General features: G+C 26.5%; 1 protein-coding gene across 12 annotated transcripts in view; it reads right to left on the bottom strand.

The window, feature by feature from the left end:
• Nucleotides 1–12,019, bottom strand: part of LOC129962624 (LIM and calponin homology domains-containing protein 1-like) — a 156,071-nt gene that overhangs the window by 10,473 nt on the left and 133,579 nt on the right. For 10 of the 12 annotated variants that reach the window (XM_056076471.1, XM_056076463.1, XM_056076470.1 and 7 more), the window contains 8 exons: nt 9,634–10,497; nt 8,786–9,082; nt 7,797–7,916; nt 7,614–7,719; nt 7,306–7,509; nt 5,804–5,961; nt 4,548–4,787; nt 3,256–3,385 (listed from right to left, as the gene is read on the bottom strand). In XM_056076471.1, the coding sequence (XP_055932446.1) occupies nt 3,256–3,385; nt 4,548–4,787; nt 5,804–5,961; nt 7,306–7,509; nt 7,614–7,719; nt 7,797–7,916; nt 8,786–9,082; nt 9,634–10,497 (2,119 nt within the window). The remainder of the gene's footprint in view (nt 1–3,255; nt 3,386–4,547; nt 4,788–5,803; nt 5,962–7,305; nt 7,510–7,613; nt 7,720–7,796; nt 7,917–8,785; nt 9,083–9,633; nt 10,498–12,019) is intronic. The other 2 variants (XM_056076472.1, XM_056076475.1) reach the window with 2 other exon arrangements.

Consider the following 12,019-nt stretch of genomic DNA (forward strand, 5'->3'; position numbering starts at 1 on the left):
AAACACTCTTCTGATCAGGTTAGCTAGATTGTGGTAGCTGCTATAGGGATTTTTTGTTAGAGAAGATCCCTTCTGAATAGAAGGAATTTAATAGAAGATTGAATTTTTGTTCTTGTTACTAATTTAGATGGAAAGAGAGATGGTGATCATTTCCCTCCTTTGTTTTACAACAGCTGCATGCAGTTTAGATTAATTTAGCTTGTGTTTTTTAAAGACTTTGTACACTTTCCTCTGCTTAAAATTGTTTGCATTTCCCTCTTTGTGTATTTTTTAACACTTTGATACTTTTCTAAATCATTTTTCATGTCAAAATAGGAGGGATTTTAAAAAGAGAAGCAAGATTAAACAATGCATAATTTTGCTCCAAGGGAACTGCTGCATTTTTTTTTTTTTTTAAGATCCTCTTCTGCAAGCTATAAAAAGGAAGAAGAGACTGCTGATTCAGAATAAATGAATTAAAAAGATTAAAGAAATTACAAATGAAGTTTCAGCATTTAAGCATCAGTTTGGAAGGCACCTGGAAAGCATCATTTGAAGCCTATTTGTCAAAATTAAGAAATTGATGACCTTAGCAGGTATGTTTTATAACAAAAAAGTGTAACACTTTTATTTCCAACAAAAAAATGTCTGAACGATAATTAGTTTTCTTTGAGACTTTCTTTCTATGTTGACAGAGAAATTGCTGAAAAAAAACTAATGTGTTCAACGAATTGGTGCCAGATAAAAGCATGAAAAAAAGAAAATTGTTCCTCAAAAGATCCAATATTGTCTCTTGAAAAAATAATTATTTATGGAAAATGGGACAGTATAGACATAGAGGATGGCAGGCTGTATTCATCTATGAACATGCTAACAATTTAATCGTTAGAAAATACTGGTAAAATGGCACAATTTCAGAACCAAAATCAGAAGACGTTTTTGATGATTTATAAACTTGCACTCCTCATTTGCATCAGAAACTGGCGGAGAAACCAGCCCGCTACCATAGAACTTACCTGGCTAGGTTGAGCTGCCTTAGTAGTGAAAATGTTAAGCGAGACATATGCATTTTATTTAAGTATTTACAAACTGATAGTGCAGTTTTCTGTCATTTCCAGACAACCAATGGTACATTTCACATTACAAAAAAAAAAAAAAAAAAAAAGCAAACTTGTTATGTCTTATTGGAAAATATAATAAACCAGCTTACAGTAACTGTAAGTCCTAATGATATTAATGCAACTGAATTATTATTATTCAAATTATTATTATTATTATGAATTCAAAAGATCATGAGACTTTAAAGTCTATTCCGAACCATTGCTTATGTTGATAATGGTATAATGAACACAATTTTTATAAATCTATTCATTTTGCAAAATGCCTCAGCAATTCGAGAAATCCACTGCTGCAGTTGTAGGATTTTTTTTTTTTCTCCAGTTTTGATGTATTTTGCATCTATGCAAAAAACATAAAACAAATTTTCTAGTTCGATTTATGATTTGAGGTAAGGCAACTGAACAAAAGCAACAATATATTTTATCTTCAAAAATTTTGTTGATTGTGATACAAGTTTTTAACAGCATTCAGGATTCACCTATCCATGTGTGCATTTAAATTACATAATGTCTGTGAAATAACGAAAAGTTGCCAATAAGGAGAAAATTACGAATTCTTCTTGAATAAATTTTCCTATTAAGACATTTTTTTCCCCAACGAAAGAACTAGGCCCCTGACCACTCTCCCCCACACTGATACCATCTTGGCATACAAACAATGGAAAAATTTTTTGTCATAACTATATTTTTTTAAATTTTATCTTTTTTGCTCTACTGGATTTTTTTTTCCAATTCAAATATCAATTCTGATATATATTTTAAACATATTTATTTACCAGTTTTTGAAAGAATAACTGTGCAGTTGAATTATTTTAATATCTGAATATTTTTACATATAAATTTTGTAAATCAACTATGTGTTAGAAAATTTATGTATATTGAAACTAATAAATCAAATCTATATATAAACATCTTTTTTTAATATGGTATTTATTAATTTTGTGTTTGGAAAAAATATGCACTTCAGGAAAGGCAAATAATCTAATTTACAAAATGGTTTTTATACAGATTTAAAGTTGAACATTTAAACTGATATTGGAATATAAAAACGTTTATATAAAATAATGATATAATTATATTGAATATTATGCTATATTTAAGTATTTGACTTACTGAGTCTTTGCACAGGAAAATATGGTGCTAATAACCTCAATTGAGAGCAAATGAAATGTAAGCAATTTTCAGTTATAAACTGATCCTAATATTGCTTTAAATTTCTTAACAGATTTTATTTTTTACCACTGTACAATTGTTGAGAACAAAAATAATTATTTAATCTCCCCATATCATTTATGTTCTTTGTATACATAAGACAGAGATATCCGATATTTCCAAGTTTCCAGGCATTAAAATAATTTTGAGTTTGATGAATTATTTTTAAATCTATTTGAAAAAACTAAATGCCATAAAATAATAATAGCTAAATACTATAAATAAAAAAATAAATGACAGTGTAAAATTATTGAAATGGATTCTTCATAGCATAACCAGTTTGTATAACAACTACCACATCCAAACAATTTAATGGGAAGAGAGGATAGGCAGTAACAATTTTTTCTATGTATTTTGAATAGAAGTTGTTATATATCTTTAAGGTAATTCAAAAATTAAGTCGATTATATCACACAAAGTTATTTGACAAACAAGGAAAGTGCATGGTTCAAGAAAAGTTCCTTTTTTAGAGAAAACAACAATTTCCTAATTTATCTTTATGTTATAAAATTAATTTATTTTATGAATTGAATGGTCTGGAACAGAGACGAGAAATTTTAAAATCAATGACAAGATTTTGGAAAATTATTTCTATAAAATCAAAATTCCTCCAAAATTAAATAAGATGATCTAGTATATAATTATATATTAGATTTGTGAGAATTTATCATTGTGTAATTGATAAAAATACAAACATGCTTTTAAATTATAAAACTGTAAAAGACAATTTCTCAATATAAAAATAAAAACAATTGAAAATTTCTGACTGATTCCAGCAGCCATTCATAAAGTATTAAAGGAGAAACCACAGCAAATCTTTATAACTGTGAATGATAATTATCAAACCATGCAAACCCAAACATTTAAGAACAAAGGAAATATAGAGATAATGGAATGGCAGTTAGTACTACAGAAAGTGTAATAAAAATTGTCTTTGTTAGAGTACCATAGGGTTTTGGATGGTTTTTCAAGATTTCATCTTGTTCCTTTAAAAGTTTCAATCGATGCTCTTCTCGCTCCTTCTGTAAGGCTTCCTGCTCTTGCCTTAGTCTATCCCTTTCTTTACGAATAGCCTCCTGAAATACAAACATCATTCACACAAGGAAGAAACGGAAAAAAAAAAAAGCGATTAAAGTTTTTAAAATAAAATTGCAGTCTCTGCTTCAAATAAAAACATATTAAGTCCTATCAATTCATTTTAGTTTTTACTTATATTGGCTAAATAAATAGACATTCCACACTCGTTTTAAAAACTATTTTTAAAAAAATGAAAGGATTATAGACATTTGTCAGTGATTCTATGCACTAATGTGAATAAAGCAAATTTTGTAAACTCATTATTAATTATTTTCACAGAAATACAAGAAATTTTTGATATTAAAAGAAATTAAGAATTGATATAATTTTTGATATTAAATGATGAATTTGATATTAATGATAATTTTTGATATTAAAAAATAAAGAAATTAAGTTCTACAATCTTATTAACTGTTTAAAATAACTTTTTAGGTGCCAAATCACATTAATATCTAATGAATGATGCTTAAGCCCAAAATTTAGAGCTCAAGATATATTTAAGAAGATTTAGACAAAATATGTTAGGAAGACACAGATTAAACATTTTCAGTTATAAAACAATAATTATAATGATAAGCTCAATTTAAATTATCTGTTATAAGATTAATCATACTGTTAAAGAGATAATAAATACGAAAAAGATAATTTAGATGAAACAGACGAAAAGTCATAGAAAACACAGACACTAATTTTTGGAAGTATTCACTTAATTGCTTGAATCACAAAACAGCTTGCAAAACCTTGGAAATGAGAAATGAGTCTAAAAAAAATTACAATATAAGAAATTTTGTGACATACAAAAAATGTATATGATATTTATAATAATGGAAAGTAAGCAGTTGAAAAAATAATAATTTTATAATTTTAATAAAATGTTACACAAAGTTTGATTGACAGTTCAAGTGTTTCAAAGAAGTATGGCTTTAAACATAAAATTCCTGTAGCAGAAAAAAAAATCCATTTCAAGAATATATAGGTAGTACATTCATTAATAGTTACAAATTTCCAAACAATTTAGCTTAAAGTATTAAATTTCAGCCTCAGAACAGCACCATGGAACCTAAAAAATTCCATATATACAATGCTTAAAAGACTGGAATTAATGAAACATAAGCATCCTTTAAAAAAAGAACAGAAAACATGCAAAAGTCAAGACTTCACCTTCTTTTTCAAAGGCTTTGGAGGTACTTCCGGTTTATCAGGTACAAGTTTTTCAGTCTTGAAATCTACTGGCTGAGAAGAAGAATTTGAAATAGTTTTCCCTTCACCACCAAAACTAGAAAATGATACATTATGCTTTGTATCAAGACAGAGAGAAGAAGCATTAGAGGCATTATTAGAGAATTTTTCAGCATCAGAAAGCACAGATGCAGAGATTTCAGCCGAGGATGCATTATTTGCCTGTAGAGTCAAAAAGCATTATTACAAAACAGCACAGAAATCAGTTCGGAATACATACACACACATATAATATTGCAACTATTTAACAATAAAACAATATTTGAAATTTTGTGTTAAATCTGTAATTATTATCATTTTACAATTTAAATATTGAGGAAATATTTAAAATAAATTATTTTTTCATCAATTTTTAAAAATTAAAAACTAATTTACAAATGAAAATACAAATTAATACATTGATTACATTAGCAACCTCAATCAATACATTGATACAAAATAATTAATACATACATATTTTTAAGCTTTTCTTGAAAGTCTTAATTATTATATACATAATAATTGATTCTGAATTATTTAAGAGTAATTTTCATACTACAATATTTTTTTTACATTCAATTATTTTAATAATACTGTCAATATTCATTTATAAAATATCATTAAAAATGAATATCATTTTGAGTATTTACAATAAATCTCCGAATTTGTAACTTAATACATCACAGGTGGGAAACTGCAATCATTGTCCAAAAAAAGAACAAAAGTGAGAACCAGAAACTATTATCGCATCCGAGGGCAGTGAATTCACATATGCGACTTGGAGGGAATTTCTTTTTAACTTTATTATGAATGTTAATTATTTATTTTCATTTTATTTATCTATATTATTTCATTTTTTTTTATCAAATTGATTAGCAAACAAAAAGCAGGAGTTTGTTTGCTACATTTTCAAAATCCACAACATGTTCAAAAATCTGGAAAATCGCTCCTACATGCAAAGTATTAAATATTATTTTATAAATAATATTTAATTTGATTAAAATTACAGACTAACAGAACCTGGGAAACCTTCTGCATATTTATTTTATGTGATGTAATAACAATCGATAAGAAGAATAAATTTGAAATAAAAAAAAGCAAGTTTTCAGCTATTTTCTGTAAACTCCACATTTTGAATTGCTAAATTTTCAGAAATAATTTATTCATATAAATATATAAATGAATAAAAGTAAACAAACCTCCTGTAGTCGGATGAATTTTTCCCGTTCTCGTAATTGTTTCTCTTCTTCTTGTCTTAATTTTTGAGTTTCTGCCAAAAGTTTTTCACTCTCCATCTTCTTTCTTTCTTTCTTTAATTTCTGTATTCTATCTTCATCTTGCATAAAGTCACAGATTTCTTTAAAAAGATAGATCAAAACATTTAGAACAATTATGAAAGAAATCTTTGTACATGAAATACAAAAACCTTTCTGGCACTCTAGTCACACACACAAAACAAAAAAATAAAGAAAGAAAGAACAATAATTTAAAAAATTTCTTAAAAATTCTTTCTTAATTAAAATTCTTTTTTTAAAATCTCCCAATATTACAGGGAAAGTAGTATCTTATTTTCTTTTAGAATTACAAATGGCAGCACAATGGAACACACTTTCTTGATGGTATTAATTTTATATCTAAAACAATTTAATTCTTAATTTGAATATTTTCTCCTTTAAGATTATAATAGCAAGAAAGCAACTGATTATATTTTTAAAGATTCTTGAGATGTTAAAATTTTATATAGTGTTCCAATTCATTTTTAAACATATCTGTCCTCATATGGGAACACAACCCAATTAGCAATATCTCTTGTTTATATGCATGAAAAGTGAAACTTTGTATAGAAAGCATCTTCAGCACATAAAACTTGCTTTTACGTATGAGACACTACCACATAACAGCAAGAAAATCTACTATTACTTCTCCCTGCTTCAAACAATTTCATATGGAAATTAATTGCAAATGTTTCATTATTTAAAATCTTTTTATCCATATTTTTTAAGATTTTAATAATTATTTAAAAAATTTTAAAGTACCAAATATTTAATCTTTGCATATTAGTTCGTTAATTTCAATTTTTGCTTAATATTTGTTAATACTTTAAAATATTTAAATTGTTTTTATGATTATAAATAAAAATACTTAGAATATGTACAATTAATATCACTATCATAAGAAATTTACTTAATCATCACTGAAATTATTTTTTACAAATTGTTTGCTCTTAAGTTAGAAATGTCCTGGCAGAAGAAAGTTAAAATAATAAATAATAAATGATTATTTTTGTGTTTTAAACCTCTCAGCTAGTAAATCTGTAAGTTTATAAATTACTATAAACGCTAATAAAATTTCCATATACAAAAATTTTTAATAGTTCATATTCTAAAAATGCAAACAACTTTTATGTATTTTCAATAATACAAGTAAATAATATTATGAGAAAACTTGAAACAAGTAATTTGAAATGAAAAATAACACATTCTTCCAAGAAAAATGTTTTCAAAATTCAAAACATAGTCCACTCTTTGAATTTTTCATTACCACAAATTATGTTTTGGATATTTCATTCAATTTCAGCATTTCATTTGAAATAATGCAAGGATATCTCTGCATAATTCAAAAATTTTGAAAATTCATTATTTATAAATAATGTAGAAAAATAATTCTGATAACATATAAGTAATTTTGAAACAAGTTTTACCAGCATTATTTAACAGTTCCCTCTGCCTTTCTTCTGTCTCAAGATTAGCAATAATTTCTTGCTCCTTTTCAATAATTTTGGTTTCTTCCAGTCTCAACCTTTCATCTGCAGCAATTTCCACCCTTTTCCTGTTTTCCTTTTCCAGTTCTACTTCCACTTTCAAAATCTGTTCTAAGGCAGGTGGAGGAGGCACAGAATTTTCATCTAATTGAATTTTTAAAAGAATATTAAAGAAAAATGAAAGATTAAAGTTATTTATAAATTTAAACCATTTGCTTTGTTACTAAATTCCATAAGCAAATATTTACCACAAATGCCATTATCAGCTGCTTCTATTCCCAAAAAATTAGACATTCTCTTGTGAATCTCTTTTTTTATACGCTTGGTGGAATTGACACGTTTCAAAGGAATTGCCTAAAACAATCAAGTATACAATTTATCCCAGACAATTAAAAAGTAATCAAATATTTGCGATCAAAATATATCATCACCTTAGGGGCCTCAATTTCAACAACAGGAGGTGGGGGTGGTTTTTCTTTGGGTGGTTCTACCAATTTTGGTGGAGCAATAAGATTATGTTCTGGAGATCCAAACAAATCTGATGTTGGTAACTGAAGGAGAAAAAAGTAATATTTTGAAACAAAATGAAATTTTCATGCAACAAATTTAATATTTTACAATTATATAAAAAAATGCAATATGCAACAAAACAAATGGTAATAAGAATTATCTAAATATATATATCAATCAATATTAAATATTCAGTTTGTTCAAATCTACACTAATTTAATGATTTTTTGTTTCTTTTTTTGCAGTGATGATACACAACGAAAATAACAATGGCACATAATTTAATAGAACTTTAGCAAAAAATAAATATTTAAAGAAATGGACATATGAAACATAATATCTACAAAATATGCAAATACATTATATTAATTGCACATAGTATGCCTATCAAATGATACCAAAATCTCTCTCTCTTAAACGCACACACACATATTCAAAACCTGCTTTCACTAAAGACCCACAGAATATGCAGGCCCAGCATACATTAAATTTAATTTTGTATGCAAAATATCCACCTACTGGTGTGGTGGCCCCAAAAAGTTTGAAAAGAGGGGTGCTAGCTCAGATGTCTTCCTTATCACACGACCAGGGTTCAAAATTATGAGGTCAGTCCTAAAATAGCCTTAATGCTGCTTTCAAACAGGAAATTAATATAACTAAAAGTTTAGCACAAATGTTTGATGATAGCAACCTCTTAAAATGCTTATAGATTAATAATTCCATTAATTCAAATAAGAATTAATAATAAGAAAAATGCTAAAAATGAAAATGATTAAAAAACAAACCCAATTCCATTGCTCAAAATTCAACATATAATCAAATGTTCATAAGCAACATACTGTATTTTCAAAAGAAATATTATATGTATGAAACATACAAAAATAAAAACTGAATATGCAAAAGATTTCACCTTTGATGATAATTCTTTAGCACGTTCTTCCTCTTCTAATTGTTGAAGAATCAATTTCTCCATTTGTTCAGCAATTTTTTCTACAGGAGGTACATCATTCAATACAACTTTTTCAGTGATATTTGAAGTTTTCACATTGTTTGAGAAGTCCTTGCTTTTCAAAGATTGAGATTGAAAGACTATGTTCAATGATTCTTCATTGATTTGAGGAGAAGAAATTGCAGTCTCTTTTTGATTTTCAGGAAAGTTATTTTTGTCATTAGTAATTTCCATACTAACAATTTTTGCAGTCGCTCTCTACATAAAGAGATAAAAAGTTTTAGAACTTCAATAAAGTAAGGCAATATATGCATTAACAAAATGTTAAACATTAGTCATTATTTTACAAAAATAATGACTGCATAACATCTTATAAAACCATATAAGTGTTTATTTATATTTATCTATGAATTATATTAATTTTATAATTATCTGTTAGTTTTAAAGTGAATAAATATAACTTATGTATTTAACCAAATTTTAAGAACATTTATGAGAGTTTAAGACAATATGCATATTAATTTGAAATATGCAATTTTGAAATGAACATACAAAAAGAGAAAATAAAAATGAAATTTAGCAGTTAAAAGGGTTATTTCAGATTTTAAGATTATACAAATTTATATTCTAAATATAAACAAACACTGCAAACTTATTTAAGATAATTTCCTTAAATTTTTACCCATTAAAATTAGCACCTATTAAAAAGTTGTGAAGCAATACATGCAAAGCCAGGTAATTATTGTATGGCATGCACTATGAAACTGATCAGGGGTGCAGCACTTCTAAATGATGTAACAACCAATCACCTTTTTCTTGCGGCGAATAACATTTTTTGGTTTCTTTGTGTCACTCTCCTCTGCATTTACATTAAGTTTCTCTTCATTGACAGCCACAGAAATTCCTTCTTTACTTTCAGATTCAGCTGTAGGTATTTTCTTATTATCAATAAGCATCTCTGCAGTATTACTGCCAGAATTCAGTTTATCTGTTTTGATATGATTGGATTTATCTATACCATTATGGTTTTTTCCATCTTTATCAATACTAGTATTAAGTTTCAAACTACATAGGTCAGTCTTGAATTTCTCTAAATTTTTCAGTTTTTCTATACCTGACTTCTCTGCAACACAAGCACTTTTTAAATTTTGTGTACTAATGACAGATTCCTGTGAATGAGGAGGAATTTTTGATTTTTTAGTTCTTAATTTGTCACAAACTGACTCTTCCATACAACTTGGAACACTCGACTTTGCTGGATCACAACTAATGCTCGACTTATCAACATCATTATTACATTTCAAACTTTCTATTTTATTTGTATTATTTAATTTCTTAGTACTTTCACAAACTGTTATTTTTTCTCTGCAGTTCACAGCTACTGATTTAGTTGGATCACAGCTAACATTTGATTTCTCTGCACCATCAGACTTTAACTTTTTGGTGTCATTATTAATATCCAATTTCTTAGTGCCATTAAAAATAGTTGATTTCTCTATCACAGAATGTAATTTGTCAGCAGCATTACTCAGCTTAACTAAATGAATGCCAGATTTCCTTGAAGCACAGCTTGATTTCTTTGAATTGCCATTAGATTTTTCAACATTGCTACTCGATTTCAAAGATGATGACATGGTATTCAAAGCAGAAACTGCATTTGATGTTTTTTGTGCCTAGGAAGTTAATCAAAAAAACTGAAATGCTTATAAAAATACAAAAGAAGAAAAGAGATGAAAAACAAATCAAATAATCAAAGACAAACTGAGATTGTAAGCATTTAGTGACTCTGCTTTCTTGAAAAATAAAATTACGAACTACTACTATTTTACATAATATAATCATCAATATTTCGAAAAGTAATGCAATTTGACTGAGTTGATTATTAGATTTATATTCTGTCTTGAAAGAAAGTTTTAGCCATTTAGATTTAGCACAATTTTAAATTACTATCAGATTGAAAAAAAAATGAAAACACGGCAATACAATATACAGAAATACATCTAATTCATAAAGAGTGTAATATGTCAATTTTCTTATAGCCTTGAGACTCAAAACGGCATCACTTTTGTCATAATTCAAATGAAATTGATATCAAAATGAACAAAACCCATCAAATAAAAACTTTTCTGCTAATAATAAAAGTAAATATGTGTATATCTGCTTATATTTTATAGAACAGACTTTTTGATCTAGAGCAATCAAATGTTACACACACATATACTTTAGTAGGTAGAAAGTGCACTCTAAGTGTGCACTCCCTTGAAATTTTAATTATTAAATTTTAACTATCAAATTAATTAAACATTAAATGGCATTTTAGCATTTTTTTAAGAAAATTCAGAAAATATTACAGGACAAAAATTATTTTTGCATTACTAAAATTCAAAATATTATTTCATCAATGATACAAATGTGATATAAATAAATGAGGTAGTAATAGAAAATGTTTAATTGAAATTTTTTACAACCATTGATTTTGTCAAACTAACTGGCCACCAAAGATGACTAACATAAAACAACTTTCTATAATTAAATTTTAGAAGACATTTGTTAGAAAACAAGATAGTAAATGCTGAAAAAACATAGTTTCAAGCTATACAGTAAAGTGAGGCATACATAAATCAAGTTTATGTTTTGTTTATTGCACAGAAATCAAAATTATCCATGTTCTAACAATTTGTTATTATCTATAATATCACTTGTTTGTGAATAATAAAATTACCGCTGACACTGTTATATTTTTATTAATATTAAAGTCTACTGTTTTTTTTTTTTTTTTTGTCTTTAGTATTAAAAATGTATGGAGAGTAAGTATCCTTGCCATAATATACTTAAATAGATGATAAAAAAGACAGTGCACATTTTGGAATCAAATCCTCACTATGTCAATTTGAAATACAATCATAATTATGATAGTGTTTCAGTTGTATTGATCTTCTTTGTTAAGATAATGAGAATATGATTATATATTGTGATAATGAGAAGTTGATTAGAAAGAATCCAATTACTTTAAACAGCTAATAAATTTCAAAAACAAAATCTTCAGGTTCTTTTCATACTCACAAAGTTGTTGAAAGCAAAAATTCCTAAACCTATTTAAGACATTTTCTCTTAAAAATGTAAGCACAAATAAATCATAACTTCATACAGTTCCAAAATTTAGTTGCAATAAAAGATTTTAAAAAAGAAATACTT

Source organism: Argiope bruennichi, chromosome 3, assembly GCF_947563725.1.
Source record: "Argiope bruennichi chromosome 3, qqArgBrue1.1, whole genome shotgun sequence".
NCBI classification, from domain to species: Eukaryota; Metazoa; Arthropoda; class Arachnida; order Araneae; family Araneidae; genus Argiope; species Argiope bruennichi.